Source organism: Drosophila miranda, chromosome XR, assembly GCF_003369915.1.
Source record: "Drosophila miranda strain MSH22 chromosome XR, D.miranda_PacBio2.1, whole genome shotgun sequence".
Lineage (NCBI taxonomy): Eukaryota > Metazoa > Arthropoda > Insecta > Diptera > Drosophilidae > Drosophila > Drosophila miranda.
Genome location: NC_046674.1, coordinates 51902553 through 51927258, shown reverse-complemented (window position 1 = coordinate 51927258; position 24706 = coordinate 51902553). Strand labels below are relative to the sequence as shown.

General features: G+C 40.3%; 1 protein-coding gene and 1 long non-coding RNA gene across 3 annotated transcripts in view; one reads left to right on the top strand and one right to left on the bottom strand.

Moving 5' to 3' along the window:
• The window catches only part of LOC117186181 (ran-binding protein 16), a 423463-nt gene that overhangs the window by 236448 nt on the left and 162309 nt on the right, over positions 1-24706 (bottom strand). For both annotated transcript variants that reach the window (XM_033386441.1, XM_033386442.1), the window contains exons 6-13: positions 12372-12518; positions 11632-12311; positions 11285-11577; positions 11066-11219; positions 10605-11010; positions 10395-10533; positions 10254-10331; positions 10130-10191 (exon numbers count right to left, since the gene is read on the bottom strand). In XM_033386441.1, coding sequence (XP_033242332.1) covers positions 10130-10191; positions 10254-10331; positions 10395-10533; positions 10605-11010; positions 11066-11219; positions 11285-11577; positions 11632-12311; positions 12372-12518 — 1959 coding nt within the window. The remainder of the gene's footprint in view (positions 1-10129; positions 10192-10253; positions 10332-10394; positions 10534-10604; positions 11011-11065; positions 11220-11284; positions 11578-11631; positions 12312-12371; positions 12519-24706) is intronic.
• LOC117186185 lies at positions 9834-10371 on the top strand. The gene is made up of 3 exons (XR_004471305.1): positions 9834-9910; positions 10058-10196; positions 10261-10371. It is a non-coding gene; the product is annotated as an uncharacterized LOC117186185 (long non-coding RNA).

The window sequence follows — 24706 nt, the reverse complement described above, 5'->3', positions numbered from 1 at the left end:
AGATGGGAATGGTTTAAAAAAGAATGGTTTACAGAGTCGAATGCTTTACTAAAGTCGGTGTAAATAACATACGTCTGTAAGTTACCTTGAAAGCCATTAATAATGAAAGAGGTAGACTCTAACAAGTTCGTGGTGGTTGATCTCCGCCTTATAAATCCATGCTGCGTGGGAGATATAAGTGGCTTGCAAAGATGTTGCAAGTGCGGAGTTAGTACCTTCTCAAACATTTTGGCAATAGCGGATAACTTTGCTATACCTCTATAATTTTTTGCGTCAGATTTGCTACCTTTTTTTATGGAGAGGAATTATAATTAAATCCTTCCAGATCAGGGGGAAGCAAGAAGAATCAATGGACAGGGTTATTAGTTTAAGCAAGGGTCCACACAGTGCCTCGGCACAGTACCTGAGTACACAACCTGGCACCCCGTCCGGACCCGGTGAAAACACCGGCTTAACTAGTCGAAAATCATGAAGTAAAGAACATTCATTTAACAAGGGACTGAAAATGCCGTTCGACCTCGGTAAACCGTATGGGTACGGATGACCAGAGTAGCTTTCCTCAGAATAGGTGGTTTGGAAGAATTAGGCAAAAAGATTGGCAATTGCCTGATTATTGTTTGCCGACGTATTACAAAATAATAGCGAGGATGGGTGTGCGGACATTCTACGCTTACTGTTTACGAAGCAGTATAGCTGTTTAGGGTCCTGAGAAAAACGTATCCTGCATCGAGATAGGTTGTTCTTATAGCATTGTGCATTAAGAACTGAAAATTTTGACCGAGCTAGTACATAGCGAGAGTGAGAAGTAGGAGAACCAACTTCCTGAAATTTTTTATAAAGTCTTGATTTTAAGTTTTTTAGGCTGGATAACTCTTTGGTAAACCAAGAGGGTTTTCCAGATCTAATCGGACAAGAAAGTGGGACACAAGAATCAAAAAATGTGCCAAGAGCATTGTAAAAAATGTTTGTGCCTTTTATGACATCAGTGCACAAGTACAAAGCGGACCAATCAAATCCCTAATTAGATTATTAAGCTTCGTAAACTCGGCTTTACGAAAGCAACGGACACGTTCAGGTGGCCTTCTCGACCGATCCAATACAGTTGGTCCTATATCTAGCGACACCTCGAAAGTAGGGTGGTAGGCGTCTTCAGGTATAGTGAGCGGAAGGGCTCGGGTTAACAACACTATGGTCGGATCCGATACAAAGCACAGATCAAGCAATCGACCCAAGGAATTTTTCACATGGTTGACTTGAGACAGGGACAGGTCAAGCAAGCCATCAACAAAGTCATGTCGTGACATGAGGACTAGGTAACTAGACTCGTTTACCGAAGACCAAACAGTTCCTGGCAAGTTGAAGTCACCAAGAACTATCATATGATCTTTATCTGATAGCGAGGAAGAAACAGCAGTTAAAGCGGACAAATGCTGCTCATAAATAGACATATCCGAAGAAGGTGGAATATACGAGCAAGCAATAAATATAGTGAAAGCGGGAAGAATCAGTTTTACACAGGAATTCCAGTTCCGGTTGAACCTGGACTGTGAAGTGTTCCGACGTGAAAATAGAGTCCACTGCAATCAGAACCTCTCCTGCACGTCGAGACAGTCGGTCCTTTCTAAAAGTTGTGTACCGACCTGCCAAAACCTCGGAACTAAGAATGTCCGGCTTTAACCAGGTTTCAGTAAACACGATAACGTGGGAAGCAAACGCAACAGTATCCCGGAAAAGAATGCTGAGCTTACTACGTAAATGCCAATAGGAGATGGCAGCAAACCGTTTCCTGTAAAGTCTCAAGATTGATATGGCCATATCGATCGAAGAAGCGCTCAGCAGAGCTGTATAAACTCAGCAGAGCACAGTGCTCTGCAGTTACTAGAGCCATTACGGGACACTGGCAGATCGGCACTCACGCCTCTAGACTGTCAATCCCTCATAACGACTTCTGCAGGAGTTGTCGCGACGAGGAGGAGGAGGAATCGGTCCCCCACTTCTTCTGCCACTGCCCAGCCCTTGGAAATCGTCGTCTTCGAATTCTCGGGGCCGCTTTCCTCACGGACATTTCGGACCTGTCCGTAATCAAACCAGGGACCTTGTCCAAATACATCCAAGCCACCGGATGGGACTGCCCTTAACCTGCAGTAGTATGCTCTCACGGTTCGGGCAACGCGAAGGGGCACATGCCCATGCGGCAACACAACGGACCTTTTATAGGTCCAAGTGAGCTTGGGGGCGGGAGGCTCTTATCCCCCCCCCTCCCGGCTACCGCCTTAACCTAACCTAACCTTACTACGTAAGCCTCTAACATTCTGATACGTTACTAAAAGAGAAGTTAGTTTTTTGGAAAGGTGGAAGCAAGACGGGAAGTTGAGGAAGAGGAAGTTGAGGTTGAGGGTGGCACACTGGAAAGATTTGTAAGGGATATGGGGCGCCTATTCTTCTTCTTAGCCTTAAACTCCTTCACCACCAAATGCTCTGGCCAAAATTTGGCGGAGCAAATGGTGTCAAATTGAGTTGGGGAGATGCTTATCTTAAACGAGGCTATCTCCCTGGCATAAGAGAAGTTGAATTTCTCCACCTTTAATCCCACGACTTTTGGTTTGCTTTGAATAAAAGCAATTACATCATTAGATGTGAGGTCAGGGGCCAGCCGTGAAACAAAAACTTGTCGTTTTGGTTTCGTTTCCCACCAGGCCTAGTACCTGTGGTGGCCATATCCGGAGGTCCGGAACGTCTATTTACTGATGGGATCGGGATAGACGGGACAACAAGCGAACTTTGCGGACACCACGGACACGGACGCTGCAGACGTACTTGGCTGCACATTCTCCGAGGCGATGAATTCGGCTACCGAATCTGCATCGCCAGCAGCTGTCGTTGCCCTTGGAGTGGCAAACGAGATCAACTGCTGCACACTTGGCGTGGTCGGAGTCAGTTTTTCGGCGGCACACGGCTGAGTGACGGTTGGCACTTGCAGATCCCGCGGAGTGACCTTTTTACGCCTCGGAGACTCATTCAGCAGTTGCAGACTGCCTAATTGAGATTCCATGGCTAGGAGCCGATCGTATTGGTTTTTAAAACCAACGGTCAGCTCCTTAAAGCCACTCCGCGTCTGCCTCATGAAAGCCACCATGTCTTTCTCCACCGCACGGCATGCCTCGCAACTGTAATGCAACCCATTACGTTTGGCTATAGCATCACTCACGAGGCCAGAAAATCCAGCGAATTTTGCGTGCACTACGCTGTCGCAGAGCCAGCAGGGGACATTCGGATGATCGTGGGTGATCTGCTTCTCGCAAGTTTTTTTGGCGCAGACCACAGCGTATTCCATTTTTATGATTTATTTATTTACTCACGAAAATTGATGAAAAAAATAAAATTTCCATAACAAATTGGTATCAGACCAATGTGCCAGACAACGCTCAAAGCGAAATTGGTAAAAGATGAGAGCAGAGTGGAGAGCGGTTATAGCGAGCGGTACTGAGTAGAGACCGCTATTGCTCAGAAAGTTTGAAGAGTGAGCGAGAAAGAACAGTTATTGAAGTTGAGGTAATAGCGAGAGAGTGATAAAACAACAAGACGAGAGACGAGAGCTGTAATGCAATGTAATTCACTCACGGCCACAACACAAACACAACAAGCCGAAAAATTTTAAGTTCAATAAATAATAATTAAACACAAATTAAAAGGCATGCACTCGCGAATAGATATCCAGATAGTAGGTGAATTAGGAAGGTATTTAATGTTTATTTAAGAAAACACCGGTTGTTTATGTAAAACAAAGGGAAAATATGCGGAGCGCAAAACAAAAACGCGTCTGATCTACGAAAGAGAACGAACGAATTTTGGTATCGCTTGACTCCTCTCCAGTGTTCCGAGCACTCTGCCGTTCCCACTTGCGGCTATTGGCGAAGTCTGCGTGTCTGACTCTTTGCGCTCGGGGACCTTGCCATTATCTTGGCTGGTGAAGTCGGCTACCATCTCCTGCAGGTTTACTAGCTGTGTTAAGCTGTCTCTTATCCGTTAGTTAATGTGCGTCTGGCCGGGAACAGGGTCGAGAGATCCTTCAAGATTAGCCCTATATGGCTTACCGCGTCCGCTAGGGACTTTGGTGCCGTGGTAGGGCAGCTTATCGATTCAGCCGGCACAGCAGCTGGCTGTGGCGTGGCTTTTGGCTGAGGGGGCGATCTTGCCATCGCTGCGCTTTTTGCAAAGGGGCTTCCTACCTCCATGCCTCTTGCTTTTCCAAGTCAGCCGATAGGGGATCCCGCGCTGGCCACAAGTTTCCCTTGGCTTCTGGTCGATGGGGGATATACCGATATACCGGATATATTAGATGTGTGGGGAAAAAAAGAGTCGATTGAGCCATGTCTGTCTGTCTGTCCCTATGAGCGCCTAGTTCTCAGAGACTATAAAAGCTAAAGCAACGTTGTTTTGAATCCAGACTCCAATGATATCTCACTGTTACAAGTGTATTTCAAAATATCGCCCGCCCTCTTCCCCCTTGACTATATCTTATAGTCTGCAGAATCTGAACCATTGATTATTTTTATTATCATTATTATAGCCAGAGTGAAGAAACCAATTTAATTCACTCTCGCTCTGTCTCTCCCTAACACACACGTTTCTTGGTCGGCTTTGCCTGTCGCTCCAGATGAGCGCTTAGATCTCAGAGACTATAAGCCTTCTGTTAAGTCTCACTGTTATACGTTTATTGCAAAATGTCGCCCCAACCCCCTTCCGCCCCCCCTCTGTGGCATCCACAGATCTCAGAGACTATTAGAGCTAGAGCAACCAAATTTGGTATCCACACTTCTGTTCGATCTCACTGTTACTGTTATTTCAAAATTTTTCCCTTCCGCCCACACAAAGAACAAAAATCTGTTGCATCCAAAATTGTAAAGATACGATAAGATAAAGAAACCAAAAAATCATCATCGTGGAGAATAATTTTTTAGACTGCCTGGACTGTCTGGATCAGATCGGATCATTTTTATAGAAGGAAAAACAAATCAATTTGCAGTTGCTACGCAAACCTAGCCACGCGCTTACTCATTCTCTATCTCTCTCTCTTCGTGCGCCCTTTGGCGGAGAGGAGCCATACTGACTGAGTATCGGGTCTAAATGTAAAGTAGCCGTAGCAGCAATTCACAATGTTCCCCATCGTTTTGTGCTAATGTTGTGCAATATATTTAAATATATTGTTTTTATCAAAATATTTAAGGTTTCTATGGCACTATCTGAACTTATCGGCAACCTTCGATGCTAAATTTTTCAATTTTGTTCTAGCTAATTAATTGAATAACATTGCTTCGAATCGCTTCAATTTTTTTTGTATAGTTTAATTATGTCATATCGAAAAAAGCTTGGTTCTCGACACTGAAATTGCACTTATATAATCATAAATATTAAAGGGTAGCGGAATGTCACCCTATATTGTGACACAGAAGATTCACAAAAACTATTTTCATAAACATATAAAGATATAAGGCGGATGAGGTCGGTTGTCAGAACTTATTTTCCACGAATATATCGGGTGTGTAAGTAACAGCAACAAATGTTAAATTTTACAATGATTTACCACTAATACATACGTGGCCTGCCTTTTAAGTCCATAGGTCAATCAACGTAGCTTAACTATGGGTGAGGGACGTCCAAAAACGGTTGTTTTAAAAATGGATGCTGTGCGGAATTGGCTATTGCAATGTTGTCATATGATATATATTATACAGTGGCGATCACATGTGGATATATGTTTATCACTTTTCACTTTAAACGCCTGTTAAATCTTTAAAAATTGATTAATCCTTGTGATTTTTGTTTTCATAGATTCTTTAATTTAGTGAGAATGAAAAAAGACAATAATTTCAATTCAAATAGATCCTTTTCCTTAAGAGATTTGAATTTGTTCAAAAAAGTGCATGTATACACTTTTGCACGTTTACAATTTTTTTACTTTAATAATTTTTTAAAAATATTTGTTTCAAAGGGCCTTAGCTTTTATCATATTCCGAATAAGTTTTGAAATACTCTCGACTTAATTTAGTAGGTGCTTGCAAGGTATAATGCGCAACTCCGACTTCACGCGCTCCCAAAGACTTACCCAATCCCTTTGGTGCAGACCTGTACTTTTCTAATGTTTTTTAAACAGAGCCAATCGATTTTCAATGGGACTTAGATCTAGGCTATTGAGCAGGCCACTGGATTAAGTGAAAACTCGAGTTATTGGGACGATTTTTCACGAATTATGCCTTGTGCGTCGGGCTACCGTCTTGCTAGAAAGTAATCTAGGATGTGGTGAACCAAATGGTTAAAATCCATGGAATAATGAAGAAAGAATATTATCTTCATATTTAGGAACCCATTTTGTCAAATTGTATAGACAAATGTGTCTTGTCTCGATGAAATGGTCCATAAACTACAATGGGCAACAAAGAATTAAAGCTGCCTTTACATTTTTTGTTGCGGTTTTCTTTTTGTTAAGCACACACAAACAATTTTTTTTTTTAAGTTTTTATATTTTCTTAGTCACAGCCACTTTTTTTGTTTTATATGTAAAGTTATTACTCGTTATAAGCCACTGCTTCGACCCTTCCTTCTCTCTAGTCGGTCGTTCCTATTCTAGGTAGTCGGTCTGCAGTACTCCTTGTCGCCCAAAACGCCCACGGCCTCGAACAAAAAACACACAAACAATATCAAACAATAAACGCCAAATTGTAACCTTAAAAACGGCGCAATTTTTAGCTTGTAAATTTTGGAATCAGAAATGCCGAAAAAGCTCGTCAGCTTCCAACAAATGACATATTGATGCACTAACATAAACTTGACACCTATGTCAGGGTAATTTAACTTTTGCTTTCTTTATAAATAATTTTATTTTAACCCAACCTCCAATTTGGCTCGGAAAAAATTGGCCAGGGCAACAACAATTTTCGTTTTCAATTTTATTTATAAAATAATAATAAGAATACAATTTGTTGTTATACCCGATACTCAAAATGAGTATTGGGGTATATTAGATTTGTGGTAAAAGTGGATGTGTGTAACGTCCAGAAGGAATCGTTTCCGACCCCATAAAGTATATATATTCTTGATCAGCATCAATAGCCGAGTCGATTGAGCCCTGTCTGTCTGTCCGTCCGTCCGTCTGTCCGTCTGTCCGTCCCCTTCAGCGCCTAGTGCTCAAAGACTATAAGAGCTAGAGCAACGATGTTTTGGATCCAGACTTCTGTGATATGTCACTGCTACAAAAATATTTCAAAACTTCGCCCCGCCCACTTCCGCCCCCACAAAGGACGAAAATCTGTGGCATCCACAATATTAAAGATATGAGAAAACCAAAAACGTAGAATTGTAGAGAATGACCATATCTTTAAGACTGCGGAATCTGAATTGGATCGTATCATTATTATAGCCGGCATCAAGAAAACAATTTCATTTTTTCTCGCCCTGTCTCTCTCTTACACACACGTAGCATAGGCGGCTTTGCTTAGAGTAAAACATTAGCGCCTAGATCTCAGAGACTACAAAAGCTAGAGCAACCAAATTTGGTATCCACACTCCTAATATATCGGACCGAGACGAGTTTGTTTCAAAATTTCGCCACACCCCCTTCCGCCCCCGCAAAGGATGAAAATCTGGGGATATTCACAAATCTCAGAGACTATTAAGGCTAGAGTAACCAAATTTGGTATCCGCACTCCTGTTAGATCTCACTATAAAACGTATATCTCAAAATTTCGCCCCACCCCCTTCCGCCCCCACAAAGGACGAAAATCTGTTGCATCCACAATATTGCACATTCGAGAAAACTAAAAACGCAGAATCATAGATAATGACCATATCTATCAGATTGCTGAATCTGGATCAGATCAGATCATTTTTATAGCCAAAAGGAACAAATCAATTTGAACTGGCTACGCAGCGCGCGACGTCACGCTCAGACTGATTTTCTGTCTCTCTGTCTCTCTTGTCGTGTCGTTTAATATTAGCGGCGTCTGCCGGAGGAGAGCCATACTGACTTAGTATCGGGTATAACTGTAGAGTTGCTGTGTCCGCAGCAACTCACAACGTTCCCCCTCGTTTGCTATTACTTTTGGAGCAACTTATACAACAGTCAACAGTCAGGAAAAATTATGATTTAGAAAACAAAATAAAACGAGGGGGAACGTTGTGAGTTGCAGCGGACACCGCAACTCTACAGTTATACCCGATACTAAGTCAGTAGGAGAGAGAGCCACTCCGGCAGACGCCGCTAATTTGAACGACACGACAAAGAGTGCGTGCGAGAGAGACAGAAAATCAGTCTGAGCGTGACGTCGGGTGCTGCGTAGCCAGTGCAAATTGATTTGTTCCTTTTGGCTATAAAAATGATCTGATCTGATCCAGATTCAGCAATCTGATATATATGATCATTATCTATGATTCTGCGTTTTTAGTTTTCTCGTATCCTCAATATTGTGGATGCAACAGATTTTCGTCCTTTGTGGGGGCGGAAGGGGGTGGGGCAAAATTTTGAGATATACGTTTTATAGTGAGATCTAACAGGAGTGCGGATACCAAATTTGGTTACTCTAGCCTTAATAGTCTCTGAGATTTGTGAATATCCCCAGATTTTCATCCTTTGCGGGGCGGAAGGGGGTGTGGCGAAATTTTGAAACAAACTCGTCTCGGTCCGATATATTAGGAGTGTGGATACCAAATTTGGTTGCTCTAGCTTTTATAGTCTCTGAGATCTAGGCGCTATTGTTTTACTCTAAGCAAAGCCGGCTATGCTACGTGTGTGTTAGAGAGAGACAGGGCGAGAAAAAATGAAATTGTTTTCTTGATTCTGGCTATAATAATTATACGATCTGCTTCAGATTTTGCACTCTAGAAGATATAGTCATCTTCTACGATTCTGCGTTTTTAGTTTTCTTGTATCGTCGAAATTGTGGATGCCACAGATTTTCGCCCTTTGTGGGGGCGGAAGTGGGCGGGGCAAAGTTTTGAAATATTTTTGTAGCAGTGACATATCACAGAAGTCTGGATCCAAAACATCGTTGCTCTCGCTCTTATAGTTTTTGAGCACTAGGCGCTGAAGGGGACGGACAGACGGACAGACGGACGGACGGACAGACGGACAGACAGACATGGCTCAATCGACTCGGCTATTGATGCTGATCAAGAATATATATACTTTATGGGGTCGGAAACGATTCCTTTTGGACGTTACACACATCCACTTTTACCACAAATCTAATATACCCCAATACTCATTTTGAGTATCGGGTATAAAAAATCACAAGGATTGATTAATTTTTAAAGATTTTACAGGCGTTTAAACTAAAAAGTGATAAACATGTATCCACATGTGCTCGCCACTATAGATCTAGATCTAGGTATCTCACAGAGCATGTGGTACTGTATTCTGATATATGACTTCAAGAAATTGAAGCTGGTAGACTTCAAATGGAGCAGGACATTAAAGATCTCAATCTTTATGTGGAGCAACAGTCCACACACAAAATTTGAGAAGCAAGACCGACCAAAGTGCTTAACTTCATTGAAATCCGAATCAAATAGGAATTTTCTATCCTACTGGCCGGTACAAAATATCAATGTATGGTCTATATGGAGGCCGTATGTCCTTGTAACAAAAATAATAATATAAAGTTCTTATGGCCTTGTAATAATAATAATAAAGTCTGTATGGCCTTTTAATAATAATAATAATGATAAAAATAATAATAGTAATAATAAACTTTAATCAATTCATGTTAATGCCTATTAATATTTATATGAAAACTTTATGGGATAAATTATCTTAATATTGTAACCAATGGATATTAAGTAGGCTGACTATTGTTGTCATGCCGGGTTATACTAGAAATATCCAGTCTTGGCTTGGAGTTGTTTGGAACAACACGTAAGATCCCCAGAAAAAAAAGTCTCTCTGTATAATAAAAACTCTCTCTGTTGTTCTCATATTCTCAACTCGGAAAATACGAACTGTATAAACGTAACAATATACAATTATGGAATCTGAAACGTTCTCTTCTGCCTGCGACATCAGGAAAAATCAGTCGAGCAACGTTGCAATCATTTTCGACAATTTGAATTATGTAAAGTTATTCGGGATACATACCTTAAGAAATTTTTCGTTTTCCTGCGTCAAACTTCGAAGCTTTTTGTTTGGGAATGTGGAAACTGAGGTATAATAAAAAAATATGTTTAGAAACTTATTATGATTTAAATCATTTTATTTTTACCTTTAAGCTGAAGTTGTTTAAATATGTACGAAACGATACTATCTAAAATTGTGCAGCAGCTTATGTAAATGGCGGAATCTGAAATTTCAATATTAAAAATATTAAATATTGCTAGGATGCATTTATATTTTTAGTGCGCACCTAACGCTGCAAGGCCCTTGGTAAGGCTTTCCAATATGTATACAAATGCACATGGCTCCAAAGCGGCTAGGTATGTAACATGGTCTTGAGATAGGCAATTTAATAAATTGTAATATGCAGAAGACAGTTTTGGATATTCCTATAAATGGAATAAAAGAAACCAATATAAGAACTAATGTACTTCATTGTTCCGTATGTAAGTTAACTTACAAGTAAATCATTTTGTTGTATAGAGAGTATTAACTTAGCAACAATATTAAGAACGCTGTCCAGTGTATCATCTCCATACAATTTGAATACACCACAGTTAACATAGTTTCCACCAAGTGAATTTTTTAAAATTAAAAAACATATTGCTATTCCTTTTAGTTTCATTGGGTAAAGTCGATCACGTGGAACCTCCAATTGTAAAATACGGTTTCCGTAAATACAAATAAGTTTTGAAGCCTCTCGGAACAGCAGTATACCCATAGGACTGGATACATTTCCAGCCAATCGTTGTGTTCGACAATGTACCAGCTCAGCGAAAAGTTTTAAAACGGGTGTGGTAACTGCGGGATCATGAGCCCATAAATCCACTGCACGTAACAATATGGGCAAATAGTCTGTATAGTAACTGTAATCAATAATATTAGTCAATTGCAATACTAATAAATAATATGCATACGAACAGCCATTCAAAAAGCATAGTATATTGAATACGAGCATTTAGGGGCAGGGCTAATCCTCGAAGGTCCCGTGCTAAACCAATAACTGCTTTCTTCGCTTCGTCATTAGGAAAGCTATTGGCATCCATCAGCACAGTTCCAAGGTTTTCAAATTGATCTATATAAAAACAGAGTGGGAAAAATTTGAATGTGTGATAATTAAATTTGCATATTTAAACTGACTTGTCAAAGGCGTCAAAAAATTATAGAATCGTTCTTCATCTTCTCCCAAATCAAACATTAACAAACGGCCTAGAGATGTGTAAAACATAGTGCGACATCGCATTTCACTTAGGGAAGAGTTTGTTCCTAGGAAAGGGAAATGTTCGCTTGTATGGTGTGTCAGCATAAATTGCACTTCGTCTAAGCGTGCAAGCTTACGCACTGAATTAAAGTGCACAGAAAGATCCGAAAGTAACATCAGAGTTTTAGTAATAATCTGTTCAGAGCGCCCCCAAAACTTTAAATTGGTTATACTGAAAATTACAGAAATGTTTAGCCCATGAAAAACAAGTAATTAATATACATACATTTTACGATTTATGAAGCTTAATAGCATTTGCTCATCGCTAAGTCCAAAGACTTCAGTCAGTCTTTTATATACATTCGCTTTTTGTGCTTGCTCGCTGCTATGCATTTTGCGAACTTGATCCAAAAAGCTTAGCATGGCCAGCTCAAGCTTTTCGCATCCAGCCTGAGGCAAACGTGCATCTGTCAAACTCATTAGTTGAAGCACCCTTATGACAAGTTCTCCATCCATAGTATCGTGCTCGTCGCTAGTCGTAACAGAAAGGCGACCAACAATGGCCGACCCGATAATGTACACTAACCAAGTTAGCTGTAGCTCATGCACAGTGATATCTATAGGATTAGCGTTGGGCGTCTGTACAAGATTTTCATACTCACGTGCCTTTTGATCAAAATGCTGCACAAGAAGACTGCAAGTCTTATTATACTCGCACCGCTCAATAACTGATAGTTGCTCAAGTTGTTGCTGGACCATACACAGATCATCCAGTGGATCCTCTAAATTATCCCTTACAATTAAAGGAACAGCATCTAGGCGCGACTCGATGTAAGCTTTAATCACTTCTGGTGTATATGTACCAAGTAAATGTGGATCCGGGGACTTTACATATGGTACAGAAGCTACCATACGTTGCCAAAGAGTAAGTAAGTAGTGCACACTGTTTGGTGCAAAAAGCCACAACTACAGAAAGGAAATATATCTGATGTATTCTTAAAACAAACATAACTTTGAAACACCTACATGCAAAGATTGCACAGTAAATTTCGCTATCAATTGGATAGCTTCTGGATAACAAGGAACAGCAATAAGCTCGCCTAATTGATAATTTGATTTCAGGCGAGCTAGCAAGCGGCAGAATTCGTGATAGTTATCTGGATCACTTAAACCCTGAAAATAAAACCATATACATTTAAAAGAAATATGCGACGTTATGATATAAGGTACTACATTGGTATATATGTATGTAATCCTGTTATTGTTATAACTTATATATATATTTATATATATATCTATATATAACTTATATTTATATATTTCCGTGCACTCCGTCTCATTGTAACATAATACTACATCTACTCGAAGTGGTGATTATGGTTGGAGAAGCAGGCCACGCATCTCTATCAATTATTCTTGAACTCTTCATGACACAAAGACACAACGAAGACGGGAAAAATATGAAGAGAGCTATCTCAAGAGCTAGTTATGTTCTATTGTTTAATATTGCAATCCGTATACCTAATTACTTCCCGCTTTCGCTTTATTCATTACTTGCTCGTATACTCCATCCATATTCCATATAAAGATAATGTGACAGTTCTTGATTTCTTTAACTTGCCGGGAACTGTTTGGTGTTCGGTACAAGAGTCTAATCGGCTAGTGCCCATGTCACGACGTGACCTTGTTGACGGCTTGCTTGACCTGTCCCTGTCTCAAGTCAACCAAGTGAAAAATTCCTTGGGTGGATTGCTTTGTATCGGATCCGACCATAGTGTTGTTAACCCGAACCCTTCCGCTCACTATACCCGAAGACGCCTATCATCCTACTTTTGAAGTGTCGCTAGTGGTGCGAAATTTTGAAACACACTTTTGCAGGTTCGATATCACAGGAGTGTGGATACCAAATTTATCCAGGCGCTCACTTTTAGCGATAGGAAAAGCCGACCAACAGACGTGCGTGTTAGAGAGAGACAGAGCGAGAAAGAATGAAATTGTTTTCTTCATTCTCGCTATAATAATTATATTCATAATTATCTGCCGTCTAGAAGCAATAATCATTTTCTACGATGGATGCCACAGGTTTTCGTCTTTTGTGGGGCGGAAAGCGGCACGCCGAAGTTTTGAAGTGCACTTGTAACAGTGACATATCACAGAAGTCTGGATACAACATTTCGTTGCTATAGCTCTTTTAGTCTCTGAGCACTAGGCGCTCATAGGGACGGACAGACAGACATGGCTCAATCGACTCGGCTATTGATGCTGATATAGATCCACAAATCTAATATACCCCTATACTCATTTTGAGTAACGGGTATAAAAATGTGTTAAGTACATTGTAGAAAACGTTTGTGCCATTCATAACGTCAATGGCGTCTTCACGTATATTGATCGGGAGGGACCGGATTAACAACACTATGGCCGGTTCCGACGACCCAAGGAATTTTTCATATGGTTAACTTGAAATAGGGACTGGTCAACCAAGCCGTCAATAAAGTCATGTCGCGACATGAGAAAACGTTTTTGTACTCGTTTAATGAAAACCAAACTGTAACTGGAATGTTGAAGTCTCTAAAAACTATCATATGATCTTCATCTGACAGCGAGAAAGAAACAGACAGGTGCTGCTTGTATATTGATATATTCGAGGACGGTGGATCTTATGTAGGGAAGATAGAAAAGGCGGGAAGAATCAGTTTTAAACAGGAACTCCACTTTTTGTTGAATATGGACAGGGAAACGTTCCGACGTGAAATTTGAGTCCACTGCATTTCTAAAAGTTCTGTTCCGGCCTGTCAATACTTCGGAACTAAAGATGTCCGGCTTTAACCAGGTCAAGGTGAACACAGTAACCTGCGATGAAAATGTAAAACTCTCCAGGAAGAGAGTGCTGAGATTACTGCATTGGCCTCTAGTATTTTGCTTTTTATAAAATCAGTTATATCATGATGTCTTGGGGTCTGAACTTGAGACAAACTTGAGCGGCAAGCGCTTTGGTGGGACCCCCACCAGTGGTTTTGGCAGCACAAGCCTGGTATCTGTGATGGCGGTTAAGTACATATTTTATGATTGTAGGCTAATTATGGAGTTAAAATGAATGTTTATTTTGAAGGAACACCGGCTGTAACAAAAAAACGTCTCCTCCCTACGAAAGAGAACAAACGAACTGCACCGCTGACCGAACACGCTAACCACACGTAGCACAAATAACGCTACTAGATAAGTCTTAAGCTAGCCCACGAAGAGATAAGGTCTATAAAAGCTAAATACCTAAAGCAAAGCAACTTAACTATTCTCCATATAAGCAAAACTCCGTCAAACGATATTCGATTTTCATATGGCATTTCATGGCATATAAAAGTCTTAGGCAAAATTGTTCAAACTGCAAACAATGCACAATGGTTCCAAAGTCGATTTTTTTTGGCATAACTTCTAAAGATGTAGATACAGACTTAAAAATGTTCACATTTGATAGTATTAGGATGTATATTAAATCAAAACAAGGGGAAATTTTACGAGTCGCTGCTACGTCTGCGTCTCTACACTTATACCCGATTCCAGTCAGAATGGCGCCAGAGAGCGCACACATTGTACTACGAAGAGTGTGTGTGTGAGAGAGAGAGAATGAGTAAGCGCGTAGCTGGGTTTGTGAAGCCACTGCTATAATAATAATCCGATCTGATCCAGATCTAGAAGTCTAGGAGATATGGTCATTCCCTACGATTCTGCGTTTTTGGTTTTCTTGTATCTTAAAAAATCGACTCGGCTATTGATGCTGATCAAGAATATATATATGTGTCAATTAATATAACGTTTATTGATATTTACTGTAAGTTTTATAATAGTTCTTGGGTGGTTTTTCAGCGACCTTAGCGACGGACAACTGCTGAGACGACTTATTAAGACGGCGGCTGACAACTGAGCAATCAGAGTCCTCTTTCGAACGCTTGACGGCTCTCTGCGACGACCGCTCTCTGCTCTCATAGGCACATAGTTTTTTAGAACTCCAACAATAGCTTTGATACCGTCGTCGCTCTGCTGCGCTTTCTTTAACCGTGATGATTGCTCGGATGTAACGACGTAGACTTGGGCATAACGGCTTAGAGAGTGCACTTGCTTTATTTTTTTTCCGCCGCTCGATGTTCCATTTCGAAGTCCTGTAAATGCAGCTGTCCTGCACTGCGCCACTTCCCTTGGTATGTCCAGCTTACTCGTCGTCTGTTTCAACGCAATGCAGTCTGTGACCAGCTTAAACCTTATTCCCAGCAGATAATATCTAAACTTTTTTAAGTGCAAGATATGCTCATTTCGTCTTTTTGCTCCAGAATTAAACCGGGTGAAGCTTTCCCTCAAACATCTGCAACAGAACTGCTCCGTGGCCATCTTTGGATACGTCAGTGTGTAGCTCGGTTGGGGCATCCCTTATGTAGATTAGCAAAGCAGGATCGGTTACCAGAAAGGATTTCAACTCCAGGATCGACCGTTCTTCCTCTGTTCCGTTCTTCTTCTTAAAAGTTACGTCTTTTCTAGAGAGATTTGTAAGTGGACGTGCCACCTGCGCATATTGTGGCACAAATTTGCGACAAAATCCTGTTAGACCCAGAAACACCTTGACGGCCTTGACGTTTTTCGGCGTTGTGAAGTTATTTACTGCTGAGCACTTCTTCTCCCGGCCAGATTTGTCCATTTTCGATAATGTGACACAAAAACATAATACGCCGCTGCAAGAAACTACATTTTTTCCATTTAATCTTCACTCCATACGAAGCTGCTTTCTCTCGAAATTTCTTTATTTTGATCATACATTCCTTGACGTCGTTCGCATATGTAAAGCTGCTGAAGAGTTTGTAAATTCGAATGGCGCCTTGTTGATTTCGAAAAATCCTTCACGAGTAACGAACTCAGTATAAGCTTTTCTATCCTTTTCCACGGGTACATGAAAAAACCCATTTTCGAAATCCATGAAACTGAAAAACTTAGCTGTTATTAGTTTCTCCTGGACATTGTCTATCATTGGAACGGGAAAACGATCTTTCAACACCATGCTTTTTAGTTTCCGATAGTCAACGCAGACTCTCAACGGTTGATCTTTCTTTCTGACTATTACAATTCTGGCCGCTACGTGAGAAGTTGATTTTCGCACAATACCCTGATCGAGTCACTCAGACAAACGGCTTGACGACTGGCAAAAAGGTTTTATTACCCCATCTGGAATGATCTTAGCCTAAATTGGACATATTATAGGACCTTCGATTGACTTGTAACTGCTTTCCAATAGCTACTCGATGTTCTTCTGATATTGGGTTGGAGCCACAAATTACCGAAATTTCGATCACATTGTAAACCATGTTATACTCATCTTCCGACATTTTCTGCTGTTCCAGGCCTAGAAAAGAGATCGCATCGGCCATAATCCAATCGGCTTCGTGTTCTGGTTTCCTAGGCCCCGCAAATTTGTTGCACAGCATTTCCACATCGTTCAACTTTTCAAACACGCCTTCTTTAACCAAGGTTACATCTGATCCCGTGTCAACTAGGCACTGAACTTCGATACCATTTACGAGGACTGTCCTAAACAACCCATGATTATATTCATTCTTCCAGCGCTCTTTGGACAATTACGGCAGATACGTCCACTCTCGATGCAACTAAAGTATTTCGCATCAGCTGTACACGAAATTCTTGTATGATCCGGCGAACCGCAATTAAAACAATATTCTTTTTTTCTTCAGTTACCGACGTTTAATTCTTATATGAAACTGTGCTTTTTTCACTGCTGAGTTTTCCTTGAACCAGCTCGTAAATAGCCCGCTCTTATCCCGTAGCCTTTGCTTTAGCTATCACTCTCTCCCTATTATCCAAACCCAAACAACTGTTCTTTATCTCTCGCTCTTTAAACTTTCTGAGCAATAGCGCTCTCTGCTTAGTAGCTCACGCTATAATCGATCTCCTCTTTCTCTTTTTTACTAATTCCGCTTTGAGCGTTTCTCTGGCACATTGGTCTGATACCAATTAAAATGTTTAAATAGATATATTAAATAATTTAAATGGAATTCGCTGTGGTCTGCGCCAATAAAACTTGCGAGAAGCAGATCACCCACGATCATCCGAATGTCCCCTGCTGGCTCTGCGACAGCGTTGTGCACGCAAAATGCGCTGGATTTTCTGGCCTCGTGCGTGATGCTATAGCCAAACGTAATGGGTTGCATTTCAGTTGCAAGGCATGCCGGGCGATGGAGAAAGATATGGCAACTTTTATGAGGCAGACACCGAGTGGTTTTAAGGAGCTGACCGTTAGTTTTGAAAACCAATACGATCGGCTCCTATCCATGGAGGCTTAGTTTAGCGGTTTGAAACTGCTGAATGAGTCTCCGAGGCGCAAAAGGCTCACTCTGCGCGATCTGCAAATGCCAACAGTCACTCAAGCCTCGTTGCCGAAAAACTGACTCCGACCACTCAATGTTTGCAGCAGCTGATTTCGTTTGCCATCCCAACGACAGGCAACGACAGTTGCTGGCGATACAGATTCGGGAGCCGAATACATCGCATCGGAGAATGTGCAGCCAATATAGCCTGATATAGATACATTATGCGGTGTGCATTACACACATTTCACCACAAATCTAATACACCCCTATACTCATTTTGAGTAACGGGTATAAAAATGTGTTAAGTACATTGTAGAAAACGTTTGTGCCATTCATACATCAATGCAAAATTAAAGAGCAGAGCAATCAAAATCCCTAAGAAAGTTATTAAGTCTCGCAAAATTTACGAAAACAGCGGATACATTCAGAAAGCCTACCCGACCGATCGAATACAGGTGGTCCTATATCAAACGACACTTCGAAAGTAGGATGGTAGGCGTCTTCACGTATATTGATCGGGAGGGACCGGATTAACAACACTATGGCCGGATCCGACGACCCAAGGAATTTTTCATATGGTTAACTTGAAATAGGGACTGGTCAACCAAGCCGTCAATAAAGTCATGTCGCGACATGAGAAAACGTTTTTGTACTCGTTTAATGAAAACCAAACTGTAACTGGAATGTTGAAGTCTCTAAAAACTATCATATGATCTTCATCTGACAGCGAGAAAGAAACAGACAGGTGCTGCTTGTATATTGATATATTCGAAGACGGTGGATCTTATGTAGGGAAGATAGAAAAGGCGGGAAGAATCAGTTTTAACCAGAAACTCCACTTTTTGTTGAATCTGGACAGTGAAACGTTCCGACGTGAAATTTGAGTCCACTGCATTTCTAAACGTTCTGTTCCGGCCTGTCAATACTTCGGAACTAAAGATGTCCGGCTTTAACCAGGTCAAGGTGAACACAGTAACCTGCGATGAAAATGTAAAACTCTCCAGGAAGAGAGTGCTGAGATTACTGCATTGGCCTCTAGTATTTTGCTTTGTATAAAATCAGTTAAATCATGATGTCTTGGGGTCTGAACTTGAGACAAACTTGAGCGGCAAGCGCTTTGGTGGGACCCCCACCAGTGGTTTTGGCAGCACAAGCCTGGTATCTGTGATGGCGGTTAAGTACATATTTTATGATTGTAGGCTAATTATGGAGTTAAAATGAATGTTTATTTTGAAGGAACACCGGCTGTAACAAAAAAACGTCTCCTCCCTACGAAAGAGAACAAACGAACTGCACCGCTGACCGAACACGCTAACCACACGTAGCACAAATAACGCTACTAGATAAGTCTTAAGCTAGCCCACGAAGAGATAAGGTCTATAAAAGCTAAATACCTAAAGCAAAGCAACTTAACTATTCTCCATATAAGCAAAACTCCGTCAAACGATATTCGATTTTCATATGGCATTTCATGGCATATAAAAGTCTTAGGCAAAATTGTTCAAACTGCAAACAATGCACAATGGTTCCAAAGTCGATTTTTTTTGGCATAACTTCTAAAGATGTAGATACAGACTTAAAAATGTTCACATTTGATAGTATTAGGATGTATATTAAATCAAAACAAGGGGAAATTTTACGAGTCGCTGCTACGTCTGCGTCTCTACACTTATACCCGATTCCAGTCAGAATGGCGCCAGAGAGCGCACACATTGTACTACGAAGAGTGTGTGTGTGAGAGAGAGAGAATGTGTAAGCGCGTAGCTGGGTTTGTGAAGCCACTGCTATAATAATAATCCGATCTGATCCAGATCTAAAAGTCTAGGAGATATGGTCATTCCCTACGATTCTGCGTTTTTGGTTTTCTTGTATCTTAAAAAATCGACTCGGCTATTGATGCTGATCAAGAATATATATAGTGACATATCCATAATTCCCCACATCCCATACACATTATGTTTATGTACAATTCATCCACCCCATCCACACAAGTAACAGGACCCCACTCAAGAATCAATAACTGTTTCTTCCCATACTCCAAGCTAGGGCCCCCCATAATATAAACAATGGACCACATTGTTTCATCAACATTAGAATCACGCCACTCTCGAGAAATCGATTCTTTAGAATCACGCCACTCATGAGGACCAATCAAAGCTAGACATAAAACCAAGGAGTATCACATTCCTAGCTCCGTCATGTAATGCAACACCGATCGCCAGCAGTGGATGCCTTTCATCAAAGCCGACGCATCCCCAAATATCGATCCAGGTACGTACGCCACCGACAAGAAGATGCAGCCGAGGAAAGCAACGCCCGAAGCCAGAGTCGGGAGTTCCAAGAGAAGGGCTCATGGAAACTAGCCAGCAGCAGAGAGATCAGTTCCGTTTGAGACAAGCAGACGTAAAGTTAAGTCGGGGAATTCAACCAATCTTGTGACATAAAGAAATTAAGTACCAAAAATAAAATCTTTTTTAAAAACTAAATTTCGAGTTGCGGATATTTAACTGGCGCAGTCGGTAGGATTTCGTTTAAAATTAACTCCTATATTTCGGTAATGGTCAGCTTGTGTAATTTCTAATTACTGTGATCACGTAATCCCGGAATCGTTAATAAAATTGTGAAATCCGCCAAAGAACCTATGTGTTACGAGCACATACGATTTGCAAAACTAAAATTAAGTGAACTGAAGTAAGCGGAGATAGTGATCCACCAAGAACAGTGAAACACTAAATACAAAATCAAAAAACTTACAAGTGAACCAAAATAAAGTTAAAAACTACTGAAAACAAAACAAAACCCAATCAACACCAACAACATGGCGTTACCACCACTATCATTGAGCGAAATCCACTTGAACCAGGCACTGCTGTCGATCAGACAAATACCTGCCTATGACGGTTCATCTGGACAGCTAAGCTCATTTATCAAACGAATCGAATATGTATGCGGATTATATCCAACTGAAGATCTTCGCCAACAAAGGATCCTATTTGGAGCGACCGAGATCCAACTGTCAGGAGAGGCACAACGCATATCGCAAATGATACAACCCAACACGTGGCTCGAACTGAAGACGGCGCTGATCAACGAGTTCAAAAATCACACACCATATGAAGAACTCTTACGACAACTATACACCACCAGATTCAACGGCAGTCTTCGTAAGTTTATAGAAGAATTAGAGATAAAAGCATTATTAATAAACAATAAGCTAAACTTAGAAAACATACCAGAAAATAATGTCATTTATAAAAACGCTTTGAACAACACAATTAAAGATGTCATTACTCGAAAACTTCCTGACAGAATGTTCATGACCTTAGCAAGAAAAGATATTACCACATTGTCTAATCTTAAGAAGGCAGCACAAGAAGAAGGATTGTACGAAGCTAGTACAACAGATTCAGGTACAAATAAAGATCAATCGAAATCGTCTCAATCAAATCGAAAGAATGTTGGAAACTATTATCCAAATTATAATACTACTAACTATCACAATCAAACTCAGAGTTCATCTGGAACAGGTCAGACTAATCGAACAAATCAAAATCAAAATTCCCAAAATCCTGGATTATACAATGAGTTCAAAAATTCCTTGAATCAAGGTAGGGCTCAGAATCCATTCAATCAGCAAATATCTCAAAACCAAGCTAGTGGGAGTGGACCCAACCAACCTACTAAAAGAGGGAGGGAGAGCCAGAGTGGCCAAACGAAGATGGACGTAAATTTTCATCAAGCCGCCTCGGAAGAAACCGAGGAGGACCCTATATAAACATTACCATTAATAAAAGAATATTAAGGTGTATCGCTGACTCGGGATCATCGATCAACATCATGAAAGAAAATTATACAGATTCCGAGATAAAAGACGATAACCTTACGGTCCATACCATCAATGGACCTGTCCGTTTAACTAAGAGTATAATGAGGAATGCGAACAAAACATGTCCGTCCGAACAAAAGTTCTACATACATAGCTTTTCCGAAAATTATGATATTTTATTAGGAAGAGAATACTTGATGGCAAGTAAAGCCGTCATCGATTACAGAAATGACACTGTAACACTAGGAGCTAGGTCGTACCCAATCATTCAGAGTGGAGAAGCTATTGAAGCCGGCAAGACCGCACAGAAGTGCACTGATCCCTCTACAAAAGAAGAGAAGATCGCACCTAAGTGCCTTGACCCATCTCCAGAGGAGATCAATACTTCGCTTCCGCTCTAGACAGTGAATTAAGGGAATGTAATCAATTAAGATTGGAACACTTAAACGACGAAGAGAGGGAAGAGTTAAAGAAGGTCTTATATGAGTTTAAGGATGTGCAGTACAGAGAAGGTGACAATTTGACTTTCACAAGTACAATCAAGCACGAGATCAAAACTCAACATGAAGACCCGGTCTACAGACGACCATACAAATATGCCCAGATACATGATCAGGAGGTAAACCAGCAAATCAAAGATATGATCAGGCAGGGAATAATTCGAAAGTCGAATTCTCCTTACTGCTCGCCCATATCTATGATTCCGAAGAAGATAGATGCTTCAGGAAACCAAAAATATCGAATGGTAGTAGACTATAGAAGTCTAAATGAAATAACAGTTAAGGACAAATTACCAACTCCACGAATGGATGAAATCCTAGACAAACTAGGTAAATGTCAGTATTTTACGACAATCGATTTAGCAAAAGGTTTCCATCAAATACCCATGGAACCTAGCTCAATCCCCAAAACTGCGTTCTCCACTAAGCATGGACATTACGAGTTCACTCGTATGCCCTTTGGGCTAACCACTGCCCCAGCTACCTTCCAAAGATGTATGAACAATCTGCTAGAAGAGTTAATCTTCAAAGATTGCTTTGTATACTTAGATGACATCATTATATTTTCCACTTCATTGGAAGAACACTTGTTGTCACTAAGGAGAGTATTTGAAAAGTTGAGAGACGCCAACTTGAAGCTACAAATGGATAAATGTGAATTCATGAAAAAGGAAACTGAATTCCTAGGTCATGTAGTCACTACTGAAGGAATAGTACCAAATCCAGGCAAAATCTCTGCCATTGTCAAATTTCCAATACCAGAAACGACTAAACAAATAAAGTCATTCTTAGGTCTGTGCGGGTTCTACAGGAAATTCATTCCTAATTTTGCAAACATAGCAAAACCCATGACACTCAAACTAAAGAAAGGAGCTGTCATAGACCCCAAGGAAGAAAAGTACGTCGAGGCATTTGAGAGACTAAAAGTACTCATCACCTCACCCTATCCTTGCGTTCCCAGACTTTGACAAAATGTTCACGGTAACAACGGACGCTAGTAACATAGCATTGGGAGCGGTTTTGTCACAAGAACACAAACCGATCTGCTACGCTAGCAGAACCCTAAATTAACATGAAATAAACTATTCAGCCATCGAAAAGGAATTATTAGCGATTGTATGGGCAACCAAGTATTTCCGTTCATACCTGTTCGGTAGAACATTCGAGATACAAAGCGATTATAAACCCTTGATTTGGTTGAACAACCTCAAGGAGCCAAATATGAAATTACAAAGGTGGAAAATAAAACTGAATGAGTTTGATTTTAAAATGAAATATCTACCAGGCAAAGAAAATCATGTAGCTGATGCCTTATCAAGGGTAAAGATTAATGAAAATCTCCTTGGAGAAGCTTCCAATAGCGTTGGTGCAACTGTACATAGCGCACAGGAAGACAATCTAAATCACATTGCTATCACGGAAAGACCAATTAACTATTACAATCGGCAAATTGAGCTAATAAAAGGCAATGAAGATAAGGTAGAAACAATTCGTTATTTTCACAAGCTAATCATCAAGATCCCGTATAAGGAAATGACTAACACCTTAGCGAAGGATATAATAAAGGAATATCTATGCACCAAAAAGAGCGCATTATATTTCCATAACGAAATAGATTTTCCTCCATTCCAAAAAGCCTATTTAGAAATCATTAATTCTAACAATATAACCAAAGCTATTAAATCAAGCACGAAACTCCTAGATATTCAGAATTACGCTGAATTTAAAGAAACCATATTAAAGAATCATAAAGGCTTACTCCATCCAGGGATAGAGAAAACCGTCAATTGGTTTAGGGGAAAATACTATTACCCGGATTATCAAAAACTAATCCAAAACATCATAAACGAATGTCCTACTTGTAATATTGCCAAAACAGAGCATAGAAATACGAAGTTGGCATTCGAAACTACACCGGAAATACTGAACATCAGAGAGAAATACGTCATAGATTTCTATATGGTTGGTAACCAACAGTTCCTATCATGTATTGACGTATACTCGAAGTTTGCCACTCTTGTAGAAGTAAAAAGTCGTGACTGGTTAGAAGCAAAAAGAGCCATCATGAAAGTTTTTAACGAGATGGTCAAACCAATTGAAATCAAAGCCGATAAAGATTCAGCTTTTATGTGCACAGCATTGCAAGCATGGCTGAATGCGCAAAACGTCAAAATTGAGATCACTTCCAGCAAAAATGGAATATCTGACGTAGAAAGATTTCATAAAACAGTAAATGAAAAATTAAGAATAATATCTAGCGAGGATAACCCAGAAGATAGATTCACGAAGTTTGAATTAATTCTTTATACTTATAATCATAAAACCAAACATAATACCACAAATAGGACACCAGCTGATATATTCATTTATGCAGGCTCACCTGATTATGACACCCAACTAAATAAAGTGAATAAAATCACTCAATTAAATAAAAACCGCATAGAGTATGAAGTAGATACCCGCTATAAACTATCACCTCTAGTTAAGTCTAAGGTAACAAATCCTTTCAAAAGGACGGGCGAAATTAGACAGGTAGACGAAAAACATTATGAAGAAAAGAATAGGGGTAGGAAAATAACTCATTATAAATCAAAATTCAAGAAAAAGAAGAAATCAAATAGAAGCAAATATAATAATTCCAGAGAAACCGAGGAAGTTAATGGAATC